Source organism: Poecilia reticulata, chromosome 20 (assembly GCF_904066995.2).
Source record: "Poecilia reticulata chromosome 20, P_reticulata-male-v2, whole genome shotgun sequence".
NCBI classification, from domain to species: Eukaryota; Metazoa; Chordata; class Actinopteri; order Cyprinodontiformes; family Poeciliidae; genus Poecilia; species Poecilia reticulata.
Genome location: NC_088849.1, coordinates 799260 through 824658, shown reverse-complemented (window position 1 = coordinate 824658; position 25399 = coordinate 799260). Strand labels below are relative to the sequence as shown.

Here is a 25399-nt window from a genome sequence, read left to right as displayed (position 1 = left end):
AACGGAAATACGTCACCACCTCTCGTGGCATATACCCCATTTTGCGTCTCATTGTAAGAGTGTAATGTAATAATTTTTTATTATTATATATATTTTTTAATCTCTTTCTCTTTCTTAATGTTTATTCAATGTTACATGATTCTGTGTTTGTTTTTAATTATGTAAAGCACTTTGAAATGCCTTGCTGCTGTGCTATACAAATAAAATTTGATTTGATTTTGATTTGAGTAAAGATAATGCCAGTCACGTAGCATAACATTTTACTCAATATTTTACACCGACAATGTCACTAAAATCAGTTGGTCTTGTAAATCTTTAAGCAACCATGAGTCAACAATGACTGGGGCAGATTTATTTGTAGTACACTAAACTTATTAGGAGTTTAGTACCTTTAAGGTACGCGAGTGGAAAATTTCAAAATCAAATGTTTTTTGCAACTCAGGTGTGGGAAAATACGCCTCCTTCCAATATTAGAGGCGTATCCCCCCCGATTCCTACGCCTATGGCTGCAATATATTAATGTAAATAGTTAATGAATAAAAATGTCAAATGAGCTAATTTCTCAGAAGATAGGATACGTTTCATGAGGGAGGAGACAGAGACTGGAAATTTGCCTTTGCAAGTGTCTTGTATTGATAGTGAAAACATTATATACATATTAACATCAGTGAAATAATCTGGAAGACAATCAGTTCCCATCTGCAAAAGAACTACGGCTTCAGAGAACATATATTTTCCCCGACGCATCCAGCTAAAGCTACACAGGGAAGGTTTGACGACAATAAGGTGGATAAAAACTGAGAATCTTCAGACATGTTTGGTTTAAGAAAATATTTTTTTTTAGAAAATGTGTATGCAGTGGTGGTTTTGATATGGGCTACCTGGGTAGTTGCCCAGGGCAGCATAAGTAAGGGGTGGTCCACCCGAGAACTAGAAAATAAAATATATCTTAACTGTCAGTTGTCCACTGAAGAAGATTGCTACTACTTGTATGCATGCTTAGTGGAATAAGTTTCTCTTAGTTGCTGTACTGGGAGCTTACATTACCTGCTTTCTGCTAAAAAAAAAACCCTAAAAGAAAATGTATATTTTCTTGCATTTGAATTGGTAGGAGTACAGCAGAAGGAGGGGCTTACCCAGTGGAATATTTCTGCAAGCACAACTGCTTGCATGTTTATATTTCAAGCTTGCAAAGTTAGGCATGGTGAGTGTGATCAGTCTGATCATTTGACAGTAGTATTTATGCATTCACTTAGTTAAATATTTTTATTCAATTACCATTTTGTAGATAGCAGTGGCACTAACATTAAAACAGAAGTATGTAAGTTTTACACATTTTTTTTTCTTACATATTTGTTGTCACCATGTCCAACAAATGACAGTACGGGACAGATTATCTGTGAAAAAGCTGAGCTTCTCCCAGTGGTGCTAACTAGAAACAACTAGTCAGAGCCAGGACTCGGGTCAGTTACAGTGGCACCACTCATCCTCCTGCTCTGTGCTCTGCTGCAGAGAGCAGAGCCTGTGGTGACTTCTCTGTCTAGTTCAGTGTTTCTCCATCCTGGTCCTCAGGCCCCCTATCCTGCTTGTTTTAGGTGTTTTCCTTCTGCCACACCTGAATTGTATCTCTGGTTGATTAACAATCTTCTGCAGTACCTGATGGTACTGCAGAAGATTTGCATGACCTTCATGCAGTCATTTTGAATCAGCTGTTCTGGAATAGAGGCACAGAGCAGGGGGCCTGAGGACCAGGGTGGAGAAACACTGGTCTAGTTAGTATGTACACCGATGACAGCAAATTAACGGGTTTCCTGTAATGGAAAATTGTTTCTCCACCATTTAGCAATGAGTACATGAGTGTAATTGACAGCGCTAAGACTCTGCTCCTGGTTCTGATTGGTTGTTTTTGAACAAAACCGGTCCATCTTTTCAGACGGCAATAGCAGCTCTGGGAGGAAATGGAGATTGATCTTTTCACAGATTATCTGTTTCATAGAATACTGTCATGGCATGGTAACATTTTTAGCAAATACGTAAAAAAAAAACAAAACCTATTCTTCTACCAAGACTATGTTTTTAACATGTTTTATATAGAAATATATAACAGCTTTCGCAATTTGTAAGCAGGTTTTTATTGGAAAAGATACGGACAAAGAAATAAATAGTAATTGAAGCTTTAAAATATTGAAATGTATCAAACTATGTTTAGACAGTTATTAAACTTACCCTTTAGTGAAGCAGACAGATCTCCGGCTGTGGGGCTGAACAATATCCAAAATTGAGCCGTACCGCAACAGGGTTTTAGGTTTAAGGAGATAAAGTTCCATGTTTATATTCATCTGAGGTTCCAAGTAGTCTTGTATTTGTTGAACAGATAGGTCTTTGTTCTGATTAGTCTTCCTTTGAGAATCCATTTGAGTCTCGCGTTTATACAAGACATGAACATTGGGGTTGTCTTCTGATGGCTGGTCAATATTCTGACATTTATATCTCAAGACAGAGGACCGTTCAGGAAACTCACTGTCCGTCACATGGGAAAAGGAACAACCCTAGAATGAGAAATTTTGTTAAATATTCCATGTATGCATGCAAATTACAAAACAGATGGGTTTTATGAAGAAAATATTACACCTTAGCAAACAAAAAGTTTAAATACTGTGAAACATGACATTCACCACAGTCATCACAAATAAACATGAAGCCAAATTCTAAGTAACAGTAACTGAAATAGGTTTCCAAAATTGGGAACATGAAATTGTCCAAAAATGTTTTGGTATGGTGAAACATTAAAGAGTTTCTTTAAATTGGATGAAAGGCTGAGTCTTCCCTCCACCAAACTTCATTCAACACAGTGCAGTCAGTCCCAAAGCCAGACTCATTCACTGGATTGTCAGACAAAGAGGCAGGATTTGTTAGCCAAGTTCATGTTGTTCCCACTTGGTGTAATACCACAAAACGTTTAATTAAAAGCAGCAGACTCTTTTGTACCCACAGCAATCAGGTCTCTAAATTTGTGAGTTATAATTCTGTTTTATATAATAATAAATTTATTATTTATTATAGTTTGATCTTCACTTTTGCAGATCAAAAGTTATCAAAAGCTCATGACTGCATCAAAATCTGACCAGTTGTCATAAAACATAGGGTAAAATAACTTCCACACTCTGTGTATCAATTGGTGATACCACCTTAGCCCTGTTTGCATACAACTGGCTCTGAATCACATATGCAGCGTCCAATTTACATTGTACTCGATATAAGTAACTTTTGATGATCTCTAAACATGTCAGTAGGCCAATGTTGGAATTTGACTCCAATGCGCTCTCTACATTATTCCAACAGCTATATCTCCCTGATACTTCATCCAATCTGCACCACAATTTATTGTGCATCAATAGGGAGCATTGTTACACACATTGGTGTGGTAGTTTGATGACATCAGTTTGATGGCATCATCTCACTTGGAGAAGAAACTGAGGACCATTGGGTGACTCCTCCAGCTTCTCTCTGTGTATGATATAGAAGACTGAAACTGTATCTACAAACGCTTGATAATCACACGACATATTAAAAAGCCTAGAGGAAGTCCTTGCCAATCATTTGTCATCAAACAGGAAGTGAATATAACACCTTTGACTCATATTGAACTGGACTGAAGGCCATTTGGAAAATGTGACAAATGTGCTGCACAGTGGTCAAGTACACGAATGGCATAAGGGCAATAACAACAGCATCAGTGTGCCGAAGCTTCCATGATCTGTGCAAGGCTGGAACGGCACTGAGCTATGAGCTGCCAATGCTCGTAGCTCATTAGATGCAACATTAAATGCAATGTTTTTTCCAATGCCGCTACTTGAAGTGGCATTTTTGAGAGCTTAACATGTTCAGCGAAAATTGTTCGCCAAGAGAAATTTTCAAATTTCAATGGAATCAAAAGTGGGAATGGCCAAACTGCTCTATGCAAATCTATTTCATAAATAGTTCACACTTAGTTTATTGTTAAGCAGGAAGAAATATTCTCAATAACACCTTTTGTGATTTTAGATTAAATTTTTTTTTGATTTTTTGGCCTACAAGTACTTTTGAGTTGAAGATTTTGACCAATGTTAACGAATATAAATCACTATCTAGGCTCTACCTCTGGTTAGAGACCAGTCAACTCACAGTAAAGCTGACATTACAACCCTTTATCTGTTTTAAAACACCAACAAATATTACCTTGTCACTTGTCTGGATACTTGAATTTTCTGCAGACATTTTAGCAATCAGGAAATAACGCAGTCGTGAATTTGGAACCCCCACCTACAAAAGGAATACAACAACAATAAAGATTTGTCGGAATGACTTTGTTGAAAGTCATTCCGACAACAAAGTTGGTAGTAATCAGATCCATCAACCGCAAAACACGTTTAAACACTTTCAGTTCAATTCAATTTATTTATAGTGGATCGATTCACAAGTGTCATCTCATGGCACTTTGTAAAAAAATAATTTTAATTCAATCAAACATACATAACTTGATAACTTGCATCAATTCAAACTGATCCAACTCATCAAGCAATACAGTAGGCTCAATTAATTATTCAAAGTACCTTAAGGAGTTTCTATCTAAAGAAACCCAGTAGACTGCATCGTGTCATTGACTTCCAGCATTTGCTTCTCCTGCATGAGCATGTAGTGACAATCAATAGCATTGTGCTATTGACTTTACAGCAATCCCTCATACCGAACATGCATGTAGTGTATAGTGACAGTGGAGAGGAAAAACTCCCCTTTAGCAGGAAGAAACCTCCAATAGAACCAGAACCTGGCTCAGTACAAGAGGACATCTGCCATGACCAACTGGAAGAGTGAGACTATCAGACTATTCAGTTCACTCTGTTCGTGGACTATGGACTTCTTGACCACCATTTTGCAACATTTTATCAGGACTTTTTCTCATTTTAGCAAATGGTGACACCATATTATGACTTTGGAATGCTTCTGGACTAAACAACACAAAACAATGTTCAACTCTAAACACAAAATCATCAAGCTGGACCAACAAGTCAGTGCTTCAGTAACAGGCTTAGCTCAACACAGTGAACAAAATGATGAGAACAGCAGTAGCTTGTCTGAACTTGAGCTGGAACCAGAGCTTGCTAAAGCTCTCCAGGTAATGACAGGGTTATGTTGAAAATCAGTGAGAAGCTGGAACCTCTGGCAAAGACGGTCACATCGCATACAACCGATCTCCAGAGGAAGCTGAAAGCAGGGTGCTACAGCTAGAAGAGGTTAATAAGCCCCTCACTGCTAAAGTACGAGCCCTGGAAGAGAAAGTCAAGATCCTCGCAGTGACAATTTGGAAAATGGGGGGATAGAAGAATGTGTGTAATTCAATATCCCAGAAGATGCAGTAAGGCAAAAATGCTTTGTAATGTTTGAACATTGGATGCCAGCTTTTCTCAACGTGAAATGTCAAGCCCTAGATTTCATCAGATGTTAAAGGCTAATTATACATCCTTATTAGATGCAATAAAAAAGATTTACAGAGATGGTGCAGTCTTCCCTTAACAATACAATTATTGTTAATACTGTTGTATTGAGGATAGATCCTCACTGACTCTGCTCTCCCCAGCACAAGGACACTTTAAATTTGAGCCAGGTATGACAGATACAGGCTATAATATTTGGACATTCCATGATGAAGTATTTATTTGTGGGATCCTCCTTCATCTGAGTTAATCCAGATTAAATATGGCCTCCCCAGTAGCCACATACCTCTAAGATCAAGATTTTTTATCTTAAAAAAACTACATTTGCTTCTGATGCCACCTTATCTCCAAAAGAGAAGTTACTGTTTAAGTGTCCAGGTAAAAAGGTGATTAGCTGCTTTTATAATGTGCAGACTTGTGTTACAGTGACAGCTCCAGGTGCTGCACAAATATGGCAACTAAATTGGGTGTGGTTATTGAGGAGGAGATGCCATTTGGAATCATGCAAACAAACATCTATTTGTAATCAAGCCAAGCTTTTACAGTCCAAAGTTATTCACAGACTGCAAATTCTTCCTAGGAGGAGACATAAAATGAACCCTCAAACCTCTAACTGTCTTGAATGCAAGTCAGCGCTGGGTACATGTATTCATTGTGTTTGGTCCTGCCCTAAAATTCTGATGTATTGGTTAGATCAGTGTTTTTCAACCACTGTTCCTGCCGTGAGTGATTGTCAGGTGTGCCATGGAAATTATTCAATTTCACTACGGTACCGTATTTTCCGGACTATAAGCTGCTACTTTTTTTTCTAAACTTTGAACCATGCGGATTGTAGCCCGCTGTGGCTTTTCTGTGGATTTTTCTTCAACCACCAGGGGGCTCTCTAGCAGGAAGTGAATCATTAGAAGTCAAAATTGTAAATCAAAGAAGAACGGCTAATTTTCATTTAGAACAACCACATGCTAGCAGCAGGCACGATGGAGAAATGTTTTCAAACTCATATCATGCAGCTTTTAAGTTGAGGGCTGTCGATCTGGCACTACAGGAGGGAAATAGAGCCGCTGCATTTAAGCTCGGTGTGAACAAAACCATGATTTGGCTTTGGAGACGGAGTGCTGCGTCCTTACAGCAGATTTATTAGGACGCCGCCCTCTGCTGGGTCCTGATGGAAAACCGAGAGCAGCTTCCAGTTTTTATTTTAATTTTTTTAATTGAAGGTGCTAGTATGGTATGCTCTATAGTCCGAAAAATACGGTAATTGATTTTAAAAGATTTTTTGAAAATGAATTATCTGCAAATAATGCCATCTTTGAGTGTCTGCTGTAGCAGTGACTAGCGGCGTAATCATGTAACGTTCTTGTCACTAGATGGCAGTAGGTACAGAGCATTTTACATTACAACGAGAATTAGTGATACATGAATGTTACAGGTGGCGGTGAGAGCATTGAATCTAGAAAGACTGACGACAGTGATGGAAAAGACAGTGAAGCTCAGCAGTAGTTAGAAAGAACATGAGTCCATTTCCCACAACATGTCTGTGTGAAGTGAGCTTCTGAAGCCTGGTTACTATAAAAACTAAAAACAGAGAGAGACAGAGATGTTGAGGAAGAGCTTTGTCTTTCTTCAATTTCTGCCAGGAAATCAGCTGTTTTCATCCAAACATGCTCAGGTTTCACACCAGGTGGGTAAAATATACAGATATTGACATTTTGTACATGCAACTCTTCATATTGTAACAGTGAATATGAAGTGAAATGTTTCCCAAATATTATTGCTTCTTTCAGAATAAGAATTATTTTCTGTATTCCGGCTATAAGATGCTTGTGGATTAGTTTGTAAAACACTTTGAAGTTTTCTACAACTTCTTTAAATTTAACACCACAGTGTTGTGGCTGTTCAGGTGTATTTTTGAAGTGGACATGTTAAGTGCAATTTGAAATAAGAAATGTAAAATGTGTTGAAAATGCATTTTTGTGTTGATTCCTATTCAAGAGACTTTGATAAGAATGACTATATATGTAATATAGGTGGAGTATCTTTGTTTACATTTTTGGTTGGTGGTGTGTCTCGTGATTTTTTCAATTAAAATAATGTACCTTGGCTCAAAAAAGGTCGAAAAACACTGGGTTAGACATCTTGAAAGATTTTAAGTCTAAAAAAATTAGCATATTTGCTCAAATATGTTAATTTTAATAGGTATGGTTTAGAAACAAATGTTGGGTCTGGTCTCATAAAATTTGAATACTCCAAAAGAAATTAATAGAAAGGGATATTTTCAACAGAAATGTGAGGCATCTTAAAGGTACACGAAGCTTCTTTTACATGAATGAGGCAATTTGTTGGGTCTGGTGTCTCTCATCTTCCTCTTAAGAATATTTGATTATTATATCGTCATTTTTACATAAAATAGTCATCTGTAGTTCTTACATTTGTCGGGGAGATCATGCATTCCTGGTAAGTGTAGCCGCAGCCACTCAGGACTTTTATCAAATAGTCCCTAAAGAACAGAAGCACAGAGTTAAAACACATTCAATGCACACACAGTGTTTAAGAATTGACTTTTGTTTCATTGCTCACTGCAAAGAGATAAAAGGTCAAACTAAAAGAACTCATCTTTCATGTAGTGGCTCAGTCCTAGCAAAGATCAAGTCTCAGTGTTTTTCCATTGAAACAGTCTCCAGTTCTTAACTGGTTACTTAGCTGGAGTTCATACAACTCAGCCAGCACTCTTATAATTCTAGAGTTGGAAACATGATTCAGTAGCTGGGATGCATTTCTATACTGATGACCTGAACTGCTGGTTTAAGAAGATGTTCACAGATTCAACATAAACATATTGTGGTTTTATGATATAATTATTGCCCTTTGTCACCAATTCTGTTCATCATTTTTATGGACAGAATTTCTGTGCGCAGCCATGGTGTTGAGGGGATCCGTTAGGATCGTGTCTCTACTCTTTGCAGATGATGTGGTCCCACTGAAGTCATCAGGTCGTGATCTACAGCTTTCGGTGGAGCGTTTCGCAGCCAAGTGTGAAGTAACCAGGATCGGCGCCTCCAAATCCAAGGCCACGTGGTCTTAAGCCAGAAAAAGCTTCTCCGGGTCGGGGAAGATGTCCTGCTCCAAGTGGACATCTTCCTCCACCCACTACTTAAGCTGTCCCCCTGTCACCAGTGGACAGCTTAAGTATCTCAGAGTCTTGTTCACAAATAATGGAAACGTAACAGAAGATTGCTAGCTGGACACATTCATAAAGGAAAGTTCAGAATTATATAAAGTAAATAAAACACCTTCATAATCCCAAATATTCTGAAAAATATTTAGTTCATCCATTTTTAAATATTCATATTCTAACATCACTCTTGCTCTAACCATACTCTTAAAAAGCTTTACACAATAAGTATTATGTTCATTATTAATTTTAATATTTGTACTCTGATAAATTGCAAGCTTTGCTTGACCAAGAAAAAAGTTCAACAACTGTCCACTTTTCTTCTTTCTTTTGTTACATTAAAAAAACAAAAATAAAAGACTGTTCTGTGAAACTTTCTCCAAATGATTTATAAATATCTCTTAGTAATGTAAATAAATCCATTATTCTGAAACATTGTTCAAAGTAATGAAAGATAGTTTCTCTTAATGAACAAAAGGTACATTTATCGAAAACAACAAGCTTCATAATGAAAACTGCAATAATACCATGCAAATTTCTCCACTGTAAATCACCAGCATTTTTAGTCAAAGGTGGCTTATAAAATAACCCCCATCCAGGTTTCACCCCAAAACCAACTTTAAACAAATCTCTCCAAGGAGTATCGTTTTTATCTTTTAATTTTACTTTATTCAAAGCCTTAACACATTTCATATACATTATCTTTCCATTCACAGGATCCAAAAATGTCCATTAATTTTTCTCCTTCTCTAAAAAAGTCCAGGACATTCAAAGTATTTCAATCATGGCTTAAAACACAACTTAAAGAAAAGATGTGATTTATCAGGTGTTAGAAGTCCATCAAACCATCCCTTTATGAGTCTTTTGTCATCTTCTGATAACCTGACATTTCATGAATCTCCATCGCTTCCAAAAAAATCATCATTTTTTAAAACAACCATTATTCAACAAAACGGTATTGAAGTGCAAATATGCACTTCAATAATGTATTTATAAACACATTTCCTATGATCATACAATGATCAGAAAAGCCCACTGGACACAAAGTACATGATCTAAATATTTGCAAGTTTGCCCAAAACAATAAAACCTATCTAATCTTCCTAACAAAATATAATTCTCTTTACAATGAGCGTAAGAATATTGGCTTATATTTCCATTTTTAGAAGGCCACACAATAATATGTTTCAATGTTCTCCTCAAATGTATATGTGTCTCTAAATGATTCCTATCTAAATCATCTATTGGACAATTAAAATCACCTCCTAAAATTAGGTAATCTGTTGACACATAATTCATTAATGTATTTACTAATTTTTCTAAAATAAAAACATGTTCACTTGAATTCACAGGACCATATACATTCAGTAAAATGTACCTTCATATTTTCATACTTAACAATAGCCTTTTACAATCTTCCAGATACAACATCTTCAGTTTCAATAGAAACTGGAAGAAAATGTCTTGAGAAAAGAATAGCTACTGCCGGACTCAGAACAAGATTTCCATCCCGTTCTTTCTTCCAATCAACTTCATTATCAACACTGTTATGAGTTTCTTGAGAAAAGCTGTATCAAAACATTTAGATTTTAAAAGTTCAAAGTACACAGCCCTTTTTTCACATCCCTTGCACCATTAAGGTTTAAAGATGAGATTTTAAAACTACTCATAATCACACAAAAAAAGATTGATAGAAAAAAGAAAATGCAACATCTTATCAGCTGTTTCTTAACTTTCCTGTAGCTAACTTTGCTGATTTGCTCCGACAGGAGCGTTTTCATAGCTGACACAATCTGACCGTGACGTGACAATGGACCTTACCACAGGGGCCATGTTTCATTGGCTAATGCCCATTTGACGTCACTGCGCAGCTACCATGTGATTGACCGTCTCACAAACTCATGCTAATGTACATTGTGGACCACCAGACCGACAGAAAGTTTTTGCTTCAGGACTCGAAAAAAAATGGTTCTCCACTGTCAGTGGGGTATCTGTACAGGCGATGTCAGGTATCCTGATCGTATTTGTGGAACTAAAATTCACAGATTTCCAAAATCTGAAACGGAAAGTCTTGCTTGGATCAAAGCTTGTGCACGACCACATTTGCAGCTCAACCGTCGTAGGATCAATAAGAACAAAGTGTCTGCTGGTGTAAGTATTATTGCTTTGCTTTCTTTGTGTTTAGTGAATGAAAAAATAAAGTCAATAATAAACACATGCATTATGAAAACCTTTTAGCCAAGTACAGCATAATGGCAGTACCGATACAACTTCTACATCTTGAAGCCTGTTTGTTACAGCCTTACGTTAGCTGAACAGATCAATATGCAATGTGTACCGCATCTGACATACATTAAAGATTTTATTTGACCTGAAAAGGTTTTTTACTAAACTGTAATCGTGTTAGCCACACTAGCTTTTACTAAACTGTAATCGTGTTAGCCACGCTAGCTTTTACTAAACTGTAATCGTGTTAGCCACGCTAGCACCGAGTACAGTGTATAAGTCCTAGGCACATTCGAACCCTCAAAACCTTGAATGTCCGACTCACCCAGCCTTGCAAGAACAACATCCATCAGTGATCTTGTCTACGGCTATATTTATGCTGAGGGTGTGAGGATCTGCTGTTTTTCTCATCAACCGGTAGCTTTTCGCTGTGACTCGCACAATGCTGGAGGCATCGCGGCTCAAACACCTTGATGTCGTCCAAAAGAGATGACATGAACTTGTTGGTTTCCTTGTCCATTGTCGTGGCTGATATTTTGTGAAAATCCGGGAGAAATGCTAAACTAATCGACTCAGAAATACTCTGCAGAGAGTCGAAATGAAAAATGCCATGTTTACACATAGGAGCTAAGCTGTTAATGTGAGACATGAAGTCACGTGGGACTTTCGAGGGGTGTTTCTGGGTGGAGCTTGGTAAGGTCCATTTCTTCATCAACACATCTTCGCTGATGAAAGGATGTTCTTTTTTGCAGGGTTCATTAAGGGGAAAGCAGTAGTTTGTGTGCTTCTCATAACAATTCCCGTCTCAACTACGCTGTTCACCTTGTCAATCGAGTCCAAAAACATAACCACATTATTCATCCTGGAGGCTGCCTTCACACTTTCACACCTGACAAGTTCCCCAACAGCCAAACCACACTCCTGAACTGATAAATCCACGCCAACTGGTATTTTATTATCATGTGGATGGGAAAGGCTCTTAAAGCCTGCAGAACCGCAACTTTTTCCGGCTTTGCACCGAGCTAAAAACCAAAAACGACACTATTGAGACGCCAGTGAAAACAGAATGTTTAAAGTGCGAAACAAGTGAATCACCACTGTAAAGAGTGAAGTTCAAATCTTTAGAAAACCTCACATTTGTTCTCCTTCCTCCCCACACATGCACCAGATACACATGCTCACACAATAGAGAGAGAGAGAATGAGTGAGAGAAGGAAGAAGAGAGGAAGGGATAGGCGGATATTCTTCATCATTACCTGGCTGAGGAGCTCTCAAAACCTTTGACATTTTCCAGCATGATGTATGTTGGCAGCTTGCAAAGCCTGAAATCATATTGGCAAAAGAAAATTGAAAGAATTCTGCTAATTGGATAAGACATGCTTGCAACTTCCTGGACAGTCATGTGGGAACAGTGTTTGAATGTACACATCATCTCTCCCTCCCTCCCTCCCTCCTTGAGGGTTCCTCCAGTATCTTGGCTGTGCCTAGAACTGCACATTTCTGGACTGAGATGTCTGATGTTGTTCCTGGGATCTGTTTTAGCCACTGCTCCAGTTTGGGGGTGACTGCCCCGAGGGCCCCGATGACCACAGGCACCACTGTGGTTTTCACCTTCCAGGTCTTTTCCAGTTCCTCTCTGAGGCCCTGGAATTTCTCCAGTTTCTCCTTTTTCCTGATGTTGTAGTCACTTGGTATTGCTACATCCACCACAACGGCTTTCCTCTGTTCTTTATCCACCACCACAATGTCTGGTTGGTTCGCTATTACCATCCTGTCTGTCTGGATCTGGAAGTCCCACAGGATCTTAGCTCAGTCATTCTCCACCACTTTTGAGGGTTTTTCCCCACTTTGATCTGCACAGATGTTTCTGTACACTATGCCCGCCACTTGGTTATGTTGTTCCATGTTCGCTTTCCCTGCCAGCATCTTGCACCCTGCCAATATATATATATATATATATATATATATATATATATTCCTTCTTTGTGTGCTTTGGAGTTTCTGTGCTGATAAATTTTTTTGCGAAGTGATATAAGCTAGTTAGCTCTTGAATTGTTACAAAATAAAGCTGTATTTCTTCAGCCCACTGGCTGCAATGTTGACACCTTGAGATGCCTTGAGACCTAAATTCTGAACATCATGGCATGGAGTGCATCCCAGTTTTCCATGTCTGGCATATAACCATTCATTTTAGCTTTTAAACTGGTTCTATTGGTCCTGTGTCCAGACAGAGGGATAATCAGTAGCCCAGCATCATGACCTGTTTGTTCTGAAGATCCTGCAGCTTCCACTTCTCTTCCTAACATGGCGCCTCCTCACCCTGACTCTCATACTGACAGGAGGAACCACAGAGCTCTGTTAGGTTAAAGCTCATCTTCTGAAGTTGGGATATTTTTCCTCCAACAGGTTCCAGAGAATCACCTCAAACCAGATGTTGGACTGGATTTTATTTCACTGTCATTTGTGAATGTTAGAGCCTCATTTTCAACAGTGGAGCTATAAAGGTTGAAGGCCGATCTATGTTTTCGCATCCACCTGAATAATGTGTAGTTGCGCCACTGGATGCGCCACAGCAAAGGTAAACAAAAATAAAACAAGTCGAACAGGTGATCAACTCTAAACCACTCGCACCTTTTTACTCTCCGTCTCTCTCTGTCATTTAAGCACACCCGTTGCCATAGCAACCGCCTGAGCTCCACAAGCCGACCAGAGATTACGTTAAAAACATAACATTCAGTCCGTTACGATATCAGGTTTGCAGGCTTGATATTTATTTTGTCATCATTAATAAACCTCTCATGAACACAGCGGTGGTTGATTAGTTAATTTTAAACTCCTGCTCTGCTCGTTATTTTGGTAATGGAACCGAAACCCACAGAATTGTGTAACACGTTGTTGAACCAATAATCACTGAGATTATTATTGTTGTTGGGTCATTAATCTGAACACGTTTTGTTGATTTTTGTTGTTGTTGTTCTTTAATAAAGTTCTGAACGTTTTAAGCCAGTCAGAGGACGTGTTGGTCTCAGCCTCCTGACGGCGTTCAGTTTGTCACTTAATGCCGAGATCAACTCAAAACCTTCCGTGATTGACATGTTGCAGCCCTGCTCTAGTAAAGCACGAAGAGTTCAAAGACCATATGAAATGGGAAAAAAGTTATTTATTAACTGATTAAGTTGTGTTTTAGATTGTTCTTGAAAAACTAATCAGTTGTGGCTGCACAGTGAACCCACTGATTCTTTACAGCAGACAGCCGCTCCTCTCTCTTGCAGGTACTGCGTACCCTCGCTAAATCTTTTAGGGGTACGCAGTACCCTGCCGTACCCCCTTACTTTCACCCCTGGGTATGACACAGATAATCTGTGAAAAAAAAAATCCTCCACCTTCTCCCATTGCTACAATTACCATCTGCAGAAATGCACTGCTCCCAGTCAGAAACAACCAGTCAGGAAAAATGTCTTAGTTGGTGGCTAATCTTTGTAGCCTGGGCATTCATGGCAGGCTCCACTGTCGCTAACAATCTGTGGCGCAGCGGAGAGCAAGCGGCAGAGTGTGAGGAGCACAGACCTGCACAGGCAGAGGAATGTAAGTTTTCCATTCCACAGATTATCTGTCTCATGTTATACTTTCACATACTGCAGCTTTAAGTAAAAAAAATTCTACTAACTTTTTTAAATTACTTTTTAATTCAGTCAGGCTGACTCCAGACTAAATCCTGCGTATTTGACATCCTCATACCTTGGAAGGAGTTCAAGGATGAAGAGGAAGCTCTTACATCTGGGGTCTGCAACGTCACCCTGAAGTCCTAACCTAGAACGGAACGAAACAAAGCACAATACCAGTTAAGTTGACAAAATGTACTTCTTATCTTCATCAGTAAAACATAAGTGTGAGACAGAAATGTAACGTAGAATAAGGATCAGATTAAAGGCGCTTCTCCACGGGCAAGACTCACTAACCAGTTGATGTGTGGGTTAGTTCTCCGTTACGTCTTCAGACCATTATGTTCCAAAGACTCTGTCTGTGGCCATGGAGAACCTCGAGGTTCTGATTCTGATGGACTCAAATCCAGATATTTCATTTTGTCTGATAGAAATTTATTGCTGACCTAAATAAAGACTCAGATCAACTGATTATTTCTCTATACATATGAATATATTCTTGCACTTTATTTTTTTTAGATATGTAACCCTTTGGGAAATGAAGTCAAAAGGTGCAAACCAATTTCACGCTAAACATATTTAAAAAAATTCCAAACAAAAAATAAAATGCACATCACACCAGAATCCGTGTATGGTTCGTTCTTTGGTTTTTTTGTTTCAAAATAAAATTAGAAAAACCAAACAAGCATGTGTTCTTTTTTGTTTTTTAGGTTTTAAAACAAAATTAGAAAAACGGCAATTGCAAAAATAAAGAAAATGAGCTGTCAATTTAGCTTTTCATTATTTCATTTTTGGCAAGCGGTCTGACCCGGAAGTTCTCTCTGTCCGGCTGACGCAGAGACCGAATCACACACATTATGCAGGCTGCAGGGACACAAGCTTGTTCATTTCAGGCTATATACTGTAGTATTTTCTGTCAGCCGCAAGTCAGTTTAAGTAAAGCTCCTGTGAGAAACAAATAATACCGGACATCTGGTCACCGAGAAAAATGGTTAGCCTGAGTTTTTAGTTAAGTTTTTTATTTTGAAAGGCCAGAGCACCGGGGAGTGGCTTTCCACCGCAGCCACACCCCTCGTCTCTGGACCAGCAAGATGGCTTCCATTGCACTGCGCCTCCAGCAGCGACAAACAGTAAGTACACTATTAATTTGTCACAAAAAGTTGTTTAAAGATGTTTTTAGACTAGAAAGTAGCCCTTATAGCTTAATTTACGGTTTGAAATATACTCCGGAGTTTTCGGAGCAGCGTAGCTCCGCTAACGGGGCCTGGCGGTTCCAGGCGGTTCCAGGCGGCTCCAGGCGGCTCCAGGCTCAGCGGCCGGGTGGAGTGTGTTCACCCCGCTAACTGCGGTCTGGACAAGTCACCTTGTCTATTCTGCTGCTTGATATCTGATCGTAGCTTCTCAAAGTGTAACATGAAGAGTTTAATGTGTTTACATATATACTGTTTGATACGTGTGTCAAAATATAATATTCCTCTCTGCAGAGTTCGATATTTCTGAAGATGTTAGTATCTTCTAATCATTGACATCATCCAGTACCAGTTATTAATATTCCCTTCCTCTGATCTTTTTGTAGTTTGTAAATTCATATTATTTATGTGTGTGAAATATATTCTTCCCTTCGATTGGCTTCTTATGTGCAGTGTGAACTTTTTTAAAATATATTTTTTATTGTTTCATACAGGCGGCTCTTAGGAGGAGAGGCCTCAGCTCCAGGTTTGGATGCAGCTTCCCAGAATCTCCCAGTGATCCTCTTCCTCCTCCTGACATCGTCTTCTTCACTGTCTCCTCATCTTTTATATACATAAATTATAGGAATATTTTTTCATGATTCCCCAAACATTGGCTGAATATCTGCGTATGTTATTGTAATAAATAAATTTATGAAAATGTTTTGTCTGTTTATTTTGTAAGATTTGAGTTCAAAGCTCTGATTACATAAAGGTTGATACAAATTAAATATTTGTTTCTTTTAATGTTTCTTGCTTATAAATCCAGAGCTAAGAAATAATGAAAAGTATCAACTCAAAAGTTGTTCATTATGTTTAGTCAGTTGAGTCTAATAAGTTATAATAAATAGGACACGCTGGAGGGACGATGTCTCTCTGCTGGCCTGGGAACACCTTTGATTCTCCTGGAGGAGCTGGAAGAAGAGGCTGGGGAGGGAAGTCTGGGCTCACGACCCGACCCCGGATAAGCGGAAGAAAATGGATGGATGGATAAATAGTCTCATAAAGGGCACAGAGGTTTTCATTTCTAATTGGACAGTAATATGCATCTTATAAAAATGTGAAAAGATATTGTGAGGTGTTAAACCACAGAAGAGAAGAAGACTATATCATTTTTCTAACACCTACTGATGTACAAGATTTGTTTTTTTTAGACTGAAGTCTGAATTCTGAGATTAAAGACAGAATGATGACCTTTTTTCTTTCCCAAATCTTCTTCCATAGGCAAATATTTATTTAGTTAAGCTTTTAATAATCTGGCAAATTATTTCAAACATTTCCTACCTGGTATAAATCTATTTCTGCTAGAAATAGATTTCTATTTCTGGTCTCTATTTTCAGGTATTTACCTGAAATAGATACGACTATCAATCTATTAGTATATTGTATATAAATGTTTTTATATATACAATATATTCTATATTTATTTTGGATAAATATACAATATTTATCCAGGATATTGTATATTTTGCATAACCTTTTTTGCATGCTTGTTCATGACATACCGGATTATAATTGCTTTGCTAATGCTATTCAGAAAGGAAAAACTTAAACTTAAAGGGTTTGAATGACTGGCAGAATGTTCTCTGAGCGTCTTTTGAAACCAGAGCAGATTAAAGGTTGGTAAAAATAAAAATAAAATTGGACGGACTAGCCCTTTAGATATTTACTGAATGGGAAGCTGCATTTAGCTGCCATTAGCTTCATATACAAAACAAAGTCGGAGTTAAAGGCTGTCTGTGTGAAAGTATCATGATCAAATTAATTACATGCCGCTTTGGACGAGTGTAGAAAAACAAAGTGTGCGGGGCAGAGCATAATGTGTATGTGTGATACGGCCCCTGTGTAAACCGGACAGAGAGAACTTCCGGGTCAGACCGATTGTCAACAATGAAATAATGAAAAGCTAAATTGACAGCTCGTTTTCTTTTTTCTTTTTGCAATTGCCGTTTTTCTAATTTCGTTTTAAAAACTAAAAAACAAAAAAACACATGCTTGTTTGGTTTTTCCAATTTTATTTTGAAACGAAAAAACCAAAGAACGAACCATACACGGATTCACCAGGCTAATATTATGTAGTCTGGCGTTTCACACAGATGGGGTGTCAGAAAGCTGATCACAGCTTCACCATTTCTCTTCTTTATTGCTGTCCAGCAGAGACGAGATGCTAGCAACTCTGCTAATTCACCGTCATTCCTCTGCTACAGTTACTGCATGTGTTCCTGCTGCTGCTCCTGATTAAACTCATAACGCTCCTCCAGACTGAGCAGCTCTCTGATACCAGACAGAATGTCCATCAGTCCACAACTGTGCTATGAGAAATGCGTGGAGTTTTCAGTGACATAAATCACAGGCCAACCAACAAATACAGTCAGCTGTCAACCAAATAGCTTCTGTGCAGTACACGGCTCGGTGCGGCTGGTACAACCCCTGAAGTAGGTACAGAAAACGGAGAAGAGTCACGCAGCACTGCACTGGATCTGCTAATAGAGGTGAATCTGGCTGGAGCAGGCAGAGGCTCAACCGTTGAGAGGTGCTCAGGTGGACAAGCGCCTCAAATCTACTGCCCCTTATTTCTTGTTGAGTTTTTATGACTTTGTTTGCAAAAATATTAAAGAAAATATCATACCTTGTAAATGGCTGGCAAGGAGGGCTCATCATTATCATATCAAAAGATAATTGATTGAAGTCATCAAGTGGTATACCCTTAAAACAAACATGCAAAGTATTTCAATTGAGCTCAATCATAACATAATATGTACAATTTAAACCAAAGATCTATTGACACGTATCAACCTAAATATGTTTGGTCAGGTTAAAAAACATATCAGACTGCATTGATGTAATAAGCATGCCCCATATACCAATCAAATTTGAATCCCTCTTCATCCAACCGTGACGTAAAGTGCTTGACATAAAACCACGACAAACACACACATAATTTACCTATCAAATTAAATAATGAGTTAGGCAAAATAAAGAAATAAAGTAGATAGATAAAACAATCAGGGAAAGAGAACCTCAGCTACATCGGGTTTAGAATTCGATTCTTGTAGGCAAAAGTTACAATATTTTGACTACAGGAACATTTTATCATCTTGTTGTTGACATTAGTTAGTGCCAAAACAAAAAGGGAAGCAGTCTACAGGGAAATGACAGAGCAGACTGTTTTTCTTCAGGAAGCTAAGGTCCTTCAAGCTTTGAAGCAAGACGATGCAGATTTTCTATAAGTCTGCTGTTGAGAGCTTCATCTTTTCTGCCGTCATCTGTTGGGGCAGCAGCATCAGAGCCAGGGACCTAAAAAGGTTCAACAACCTGATAAAGAAGGCTGGTTCTGTTCTGGTTCTGTTCTGGTTCTGTTCTGGGGACTGTGGAATATCTGGAGATGATGAGGCAAAGAAGGATTTTCCATAAAATCAAGAAAAGTATGGACAAAAAAAGAGTGTCTTCAGTCAGAGGCTTCTTCAAATTCTCTGTGATACAAAAGAGTCTGGCCAGGGAAGACTGGGGAAGAACAGAGTAAAGCAGTGTTTCACCCCCCTCCTCCTCCTCCCTGCATGTTTAGGTTTCAGTAAAGTTTGCTGATGTTGTGCTTATCCAACATTTTCATTAAGTTTGATCTCAAGTTTTGGTGAGATTTCTTCAGTTACTAAAATCACTACAACAATCTTAAAAGAACTTGAAACAGTGGAAGAGCTCAGTTCTCAATTACTACCTACCTCTATGGTCTTGTTCCAGAGGGGGGTGTCTGGAAAATTGTGCCTGTAGATTTTATTGGCTGTGGTGTTGATGTCAACAGCAGCCACCACCTGAGCAGATATTCCACTTTCTGGTAAAGAAAAAAAAACAAACAGAAAAAACATAGATCATGTAAACATCCAGATTGTTCTATTCTGCATCCATATAATTTAGTTTCAAATATCACTGATCTAATTTAGTAAGGTTACACGTAAAAAACATAAAAGCAGCAGTTGAATGAAATATAGAAAACTTCAGCCGATGGCGTAATAATACCCAAGTATGACTGGACTTTTTGGGAAATCAAAGACATGTTTAAACTTTTCATAAACGTCATCATCTTAATTACAGTTGTGGGAGCCAATTATTACATAACAAAATATTTAGAACATAGTTTTGATTGCATAGGCGAACACATTTTCTTTTGTGAAAAAACAATTATTTCAAATATTTTCCAAGGAAGTTCTTGAGGTGTTTCAGGTCTTAGTGAAACATGATTCTAAATAACAGGACTTACACTATAACAACACTTAACTCCAATATCAAACATTTAAACAAGTACTAAAAAACTGGAACAAAGCAATAAACAAAACTTAATGAAAAAGCGAAAAAAGCATCAGTTCCGTCTGCAAATGTCCCAGATTCGTACTGCAGTCTTGCAGAATTCCATTCCGTCAACGGAATGGAATTCTGGAATGGAACGGAACTTCTTCGTCCAGTTCTAGACTTCTTCCATATTCAGTTAAACCCAAAGTTGTTGTTTTTTTCTTTCACAAATCTAGACTCAACTCCTTTATTTTGTTCAGATTCAAGAGATGATTGTTCCACACCATGACACAAAGTGGAAGCTCTCAGTACTCAGCTTCTTGTCCATGTCTGATACACCCAACAACTGCAGAGTCATCTGAGTATTTCTGGAGATGACAGAAGTCAGACTTGTGCTGGAAGTCTGAAGTGGAGAGTGAAAAGTCCTGTAGAGCTTCTGTGCTGCTGAGCACCTGGTCAGACACACAGTCCTTCAGTCTCACTGTTTGTGAGGTAGTCATAGTTCCAGGTGGTTGTTCAGGCCTCCACCCGTCTCTTCTGGAGTTTCTCTCACAGCAGATCAGGGTTAGTTGTTAAATGCACTGGAGAAATCAAATAACATGATCCTCACAGCATTGCCTTCTTTGATAGTATGATAATGGCCAAACTGCATGGGGTCCTGATATATCCTTGTCTGCTTATTCAGTTGTGCCAAGTTGAGTTTCCCATCTCATGATGTGGGATGTTAGAGCAACAGGTCTATAGTCACTGATGGCCGATTAGTGAGTTTTCTTTGGTACCAGAAAAGGGCAGGATGCCTTCCACCACATTCAAACATTCTTGTGGGTTGAAGACAAATTTGTAGGTGCAGAAAAGTTCATGACTGAAGAGGAGGACAAACATCTGAGATGTGAGAGAAAAGCTATGGGTAAAGGGAGGTGAGATTATAGGAAGCAGAAGATAGAGGTATTTTCACAGCAGAATGTTTTTCAGGAACATAGGTTGATGTCTGAGAACATCCCCCTTTAATTTCCACTGCAGATATCAATGTCAAATAACTCAATAAATTCAAAAGCAGGTACTCTGAAAACAACCCAATAAGAATGGTAGGAGTGTTTGGACTGTCCCTAAGGTGGAGCTTTGTGGTTGAAGGATGTTTAACATGTTAGGGTAGCGGTTCTCAACATGGGCGGTACCGCCCCCAGGGGGCGTTCAGAGGATGGCAGGGGGCGCTGGTGGACATTTTTACAAAAGGGGGCGCTGGGATGCCTTTGGGGGGCGTTTGGTTGAAGGTAAACTTTACACCTTAAATCCACAACAACACCAGTTTAGACTTTGAGCAACTTGGTAAAACTGTATTGTGTAACATTAAATCATACTTGGCTGCAACTGTATCGATGGCAGCTCTTCTTCTATTCAGTGTTTGTAGCTTCTGTTAGCTTCTTGCCGCAGCTCCGTTCTCCTGCTACTGGTAGCTAAAATCATGATACCCTCACTGTGTATCCCTCTGAAAAATGAACCCATTTAAATAAAGAAATAAACAAATCCCTCCATGGGTGATACCACGATAGAGAGCGTTCATTTTATAGCGTTAACACGGTGCTGTAAGTGGTCCGGTATGAAACGGGGGTGATAGAACAACACAGCACTTTTAAATTTCAATAATCAGAATGCAGAAATTGTTTCCGTTGTTTTAAAAGGTTTATGTCAGTCTGCCTTTTCCCCATCGATACGCTTCCCGACCGCCCTGCAACTTAGGGGGTTAAAAAAAAAAAAGACGAGCACATTGCGCAAAACTGAAACAGGAGAAGCGGGACATAAAACGGAGCGACGAACTAGATGTGAATTATGGCATAAAAACAGAGAATCTGATGCTGAACAGTGAAAAATCAACACATGATGATTAGGAGGCGCAGCAGGTGATGAGTGAAGATTACTGATGGTCAATGAACTATAAAATAAATCTAGCAACAGGAAAGAAACTAAAGTGGACATAGCAATAAACCAAGAGAGGATGAAACTAATCAAATAAAACTAAATGGAAATGAATGAAGAACAAAATGCAAGAATAAACTAAGAAACTAAAGTAAATACAGAGGAATAAACTGGTATGGCAAGACCTTTCAAGCAATAATTAATACAGAGACTGTATGGCAAGAATAAACAGAGACTATTTCCACATAAAAGGTCAAATAATATTGTTGAAGTGCCATGGGTTTGTTGAGACCACATCTAGTACTGAGAATAAATATATCTTACAGACCATAACAGTAAAGAACTGATCACTTTTATGTTTTTAATTAGATTTGATATATTTATTTCTTCAATATCATTTTTCATGTCAGTGTTAATGTCATGAGGCTGATGACTCCATGACACTTTCAATTTGACTCATTAGGATTTGATTAAGAACCAGATTTGTTCTTTGTAATTTCTGTCCAGTAAAACTATTAATCTATAATCAATAGACAGGTCTATATAAAGATATAATCCATGTTTCTGTCTCATATTTGTATGGCATTAAAAGGATCTGGAACTTTAGTTTTTCCACTGAAAGCTCTGGTTTACACAGTAAATGCCATGTGGGTGAAATGTTATGGATGATACTCTGATGTCCCATTCTCCTGAAGGCAGCACAGAGCTGCACCACCAGAAACTCACAGAAACACTGAAGAGAAGAAGAGCTATGATTAATGTAGTTACAGTTCTATCCATGTTTTAATGTTGCAGAGCTCAGTCGTTTGCAAATAGTTCAAAGTTTAAACTGGCATGTTGTACAACTTTTATCTGCTCATTTGTGGAATATTTAACAACTAGAAAATGGCAAAGAATAAGAATATATTCTCCACTCTGACTGGCTGCTGTTAGACCTACAGATTTTAACTTGAATGTTCATTACATTTTTCGTAGACGCCTGTGAAAATATTTTCTATTCCCATGACTTTTTTGTTCTCTGGGAAATTATTTTTAATGATAAATACAGAAACAAGCATAAAAATTTAAACATCTACAATAGTGATAGTAATATTAATGATAAAATAATAGTCAGTGCAAAGTAGCCTATACATTCTTTGGTGGGGGCGGTGAGGGACTTGGATGAAGGCTGGGGGGGCGCTGGGCTGAAACAGGTTGAGAAACACTGTGTTAGGGGTTTTACTTGGCCCAAGCAAACAAATACTGTACCTAGACAAGGACTGAGGAAGGTAAATTTAAGAACATATACACATGTTGTGGCTTTTTTATGTTTTGTGCATAAAAATTTTGTTGTTCACATTTTACAGTCTGACAATTTCATTAAGCACAATGAAGCTGGGGGGGGGGGGGGGGGGGGGGGTCAGCAGCAGTTTGTGAAATGCTACAAACTGGGAAAGGGTCTCCCAGCTTGTAACTGTAAGACACTACTATATTAATGCTAAAGTAAAGATTAAAGTAAAGAGATGTGCTGCATTCATCTTCGTAGCAAATGCCTTTAGCAAATACACACTATTAATTGTTACTGAATGGTGTCTGTACTACATCAGTGATACTATGCTATGCTGGGACTATTTGTTTTGTACAAATGGACATCGACAGATTTTCTAGACTTACAACAATTTAACATCAGCACCGAAGCCAAAGTCAAAGGAAACATGAAGAAAAAAGATCCCGCATATGTCAGGTGCTCTGAACAGACGTGGATGACAGATTCCCTCAGAGAGAAGGTCCTTCTCCGTGTTAACCACATGGTATGTGCAGGGAAATGAAAACAGGCTCTGCCTTTTATCCCATCTACTGTCTTTTTACGGGTGATTGAACAAAATATTTTGAATCCCAGCACAGCCATGTTTGATGAACATCTCAAATAATTTGCCTTTACCCTTTAACGCGTAGTGCATGCCACCGATTCCACTGTAAAGCTCCAACACTCGCAGACTTTCCATGGCTTCTTTTCGAGATGGGTCTTCTTCTGTTGATGTATCGTGGCGGTTAACAACCAGAATAAAGGCGCATTACTGCCATCTACTGGGCACGAGTTTCGGCTAGTTTATGGACAGATTCATTTCCGTATATCTATGTTCTTTAAAGATTAATGAAAAAAACGAACCAATGAAAGCTGTCATTGATCCGGTTTTACCAGTGACATGGGGTCAGGAGAGGCATAATGGAAAAATATAATGATAAAATAATTTATATTGCTATGTTCACCCTGTGGTTTGTACTGTAAAGTATTTATTTTTTATTTACCTTAACCAATTTTTATTTATTTATTTATTTTCAAAATCGCTGAATTTTCGCATTTTCCCATTCAAATGCTCGGAAGCGAAGCTGGTGAGGCAGCAGGAAGCTGAGGCTCACCTGGGACTGCCCAACCTCTCCTAACTGCACTGGCTGCCACTCGATGAGAGAATGATCCTCCTGTCTGTACGTCACCAATGAAATGGTTAAAAAACATTCTTTGTTGGTATGAAATTTGTGCAACGCATGTAAATGCAGTGACATGCGGTGAGGTGCAAAGCTGGTGAGGCACTGACTTAATCATAATCATATCTATACAAATATAGATCCATGTTATTGTTTACATAAGGAAATTTCGCGCGTGCGGACAACGCTGGAGGGCAAAAAGACAATTCTTTTACATGCCCTCCATAGCCGCGCTGCCGCCGTAGAATAATTCTGTTAACTCAATGAAACTTGGAAATGTAGATAGTTTCGTGCTATGTGGACAGTAACAGCGAGCTAGCCACATGGAGCTAGCCACACATGGAGCTAGCCACACATGGAGCTAGCCACATGGAGCTAGCCACACAAGGAGCTAGCCACATGGAGCTAGCCACATGGAGCTAGCCACACATGGAGCTAGCCACATGGAGCTAGCCACACAAGGAGCTAGCCACATGGAGCTAGCCACATGGAGCTAGCCACACATGGAGCTAGCCACATGGAGCTAGCCACACATGGAGCTAGCCACATGGAGCTAGCCACATGGAGCTAGCCACACATGGAGCTAGCCACACATGGAGCTAGCCACATGGAGCTAGCCACACATGGAGCTAGCCACACATGGAGCTAGCCACATGGAGCTAGCCACACATGGAGCTAGCCACATGGAGCTAGCCACACATGGAGCTAGCCACATGGAGCTAGCCACATGGAGCTAGCCACACATGGAGCTAGCCACATGGAGCTAGCCACATGGAGCTAGCCACACATGGAGCTAGCCACACATGGAGCTAGCCACATGGAGCTAGCCACACATGGAGCTAGCCACACATGGAGCTAGCCACATGGAGCTAGCCACATGGAGCTAGCCACACATGGAGCTAGCCACATAGAGCTAGCCATACAGTCAAGTGCAGCGATATATTTATAGTTTTCTCCTCGTACCACAGCAAT

General features: G+C 38.9%; 1 protein-coding gene across 2 annotated transcripts; it reads right to left on the bottom strand.

Annotated features, from left to right (window-relative positions):
• Positions 1 to 1222: 1222 nt before the first annotated feature.
• Positions 1223 to 24040, bottom strand: trdmt1 (tRNA aspartic acid methyltransferase 1). Of its 2 annotated transcripts, XM_081601537.1 has the most exons (8): positions 23883 to 24040; positions 19483 to 19592; positions 18393 to 18469; positions 14611 to 14682; positions 12129 to 12194; positions 7902 to 7971; positions 4219 to 4302; positions 1223 to 2549 (listed from the first exon to the last, which is right to left on the bottom strand). In XM_081601537.1, exons 1-8 carry the CDS (start codon positions 23944 to 23946, stop codon positions 2223 to 2225), a joined length of 870 nt encoding a protein of 289 aa, XP_081457663.1. In that variant the 5' UTR covers positions 23947 to 24040; the 3' UTR covers positions 1223 to 2222. The 2 variants fall into 2 exon arrangements, with proteins under 2 accessions (XP_081457663.1, XP_081457664.1); XM_081601538.1 differs by lacking the exon at positions 12129 to 12194.
• Positions 24041 to 25399: the final 1359 nt, after the last annotated feature.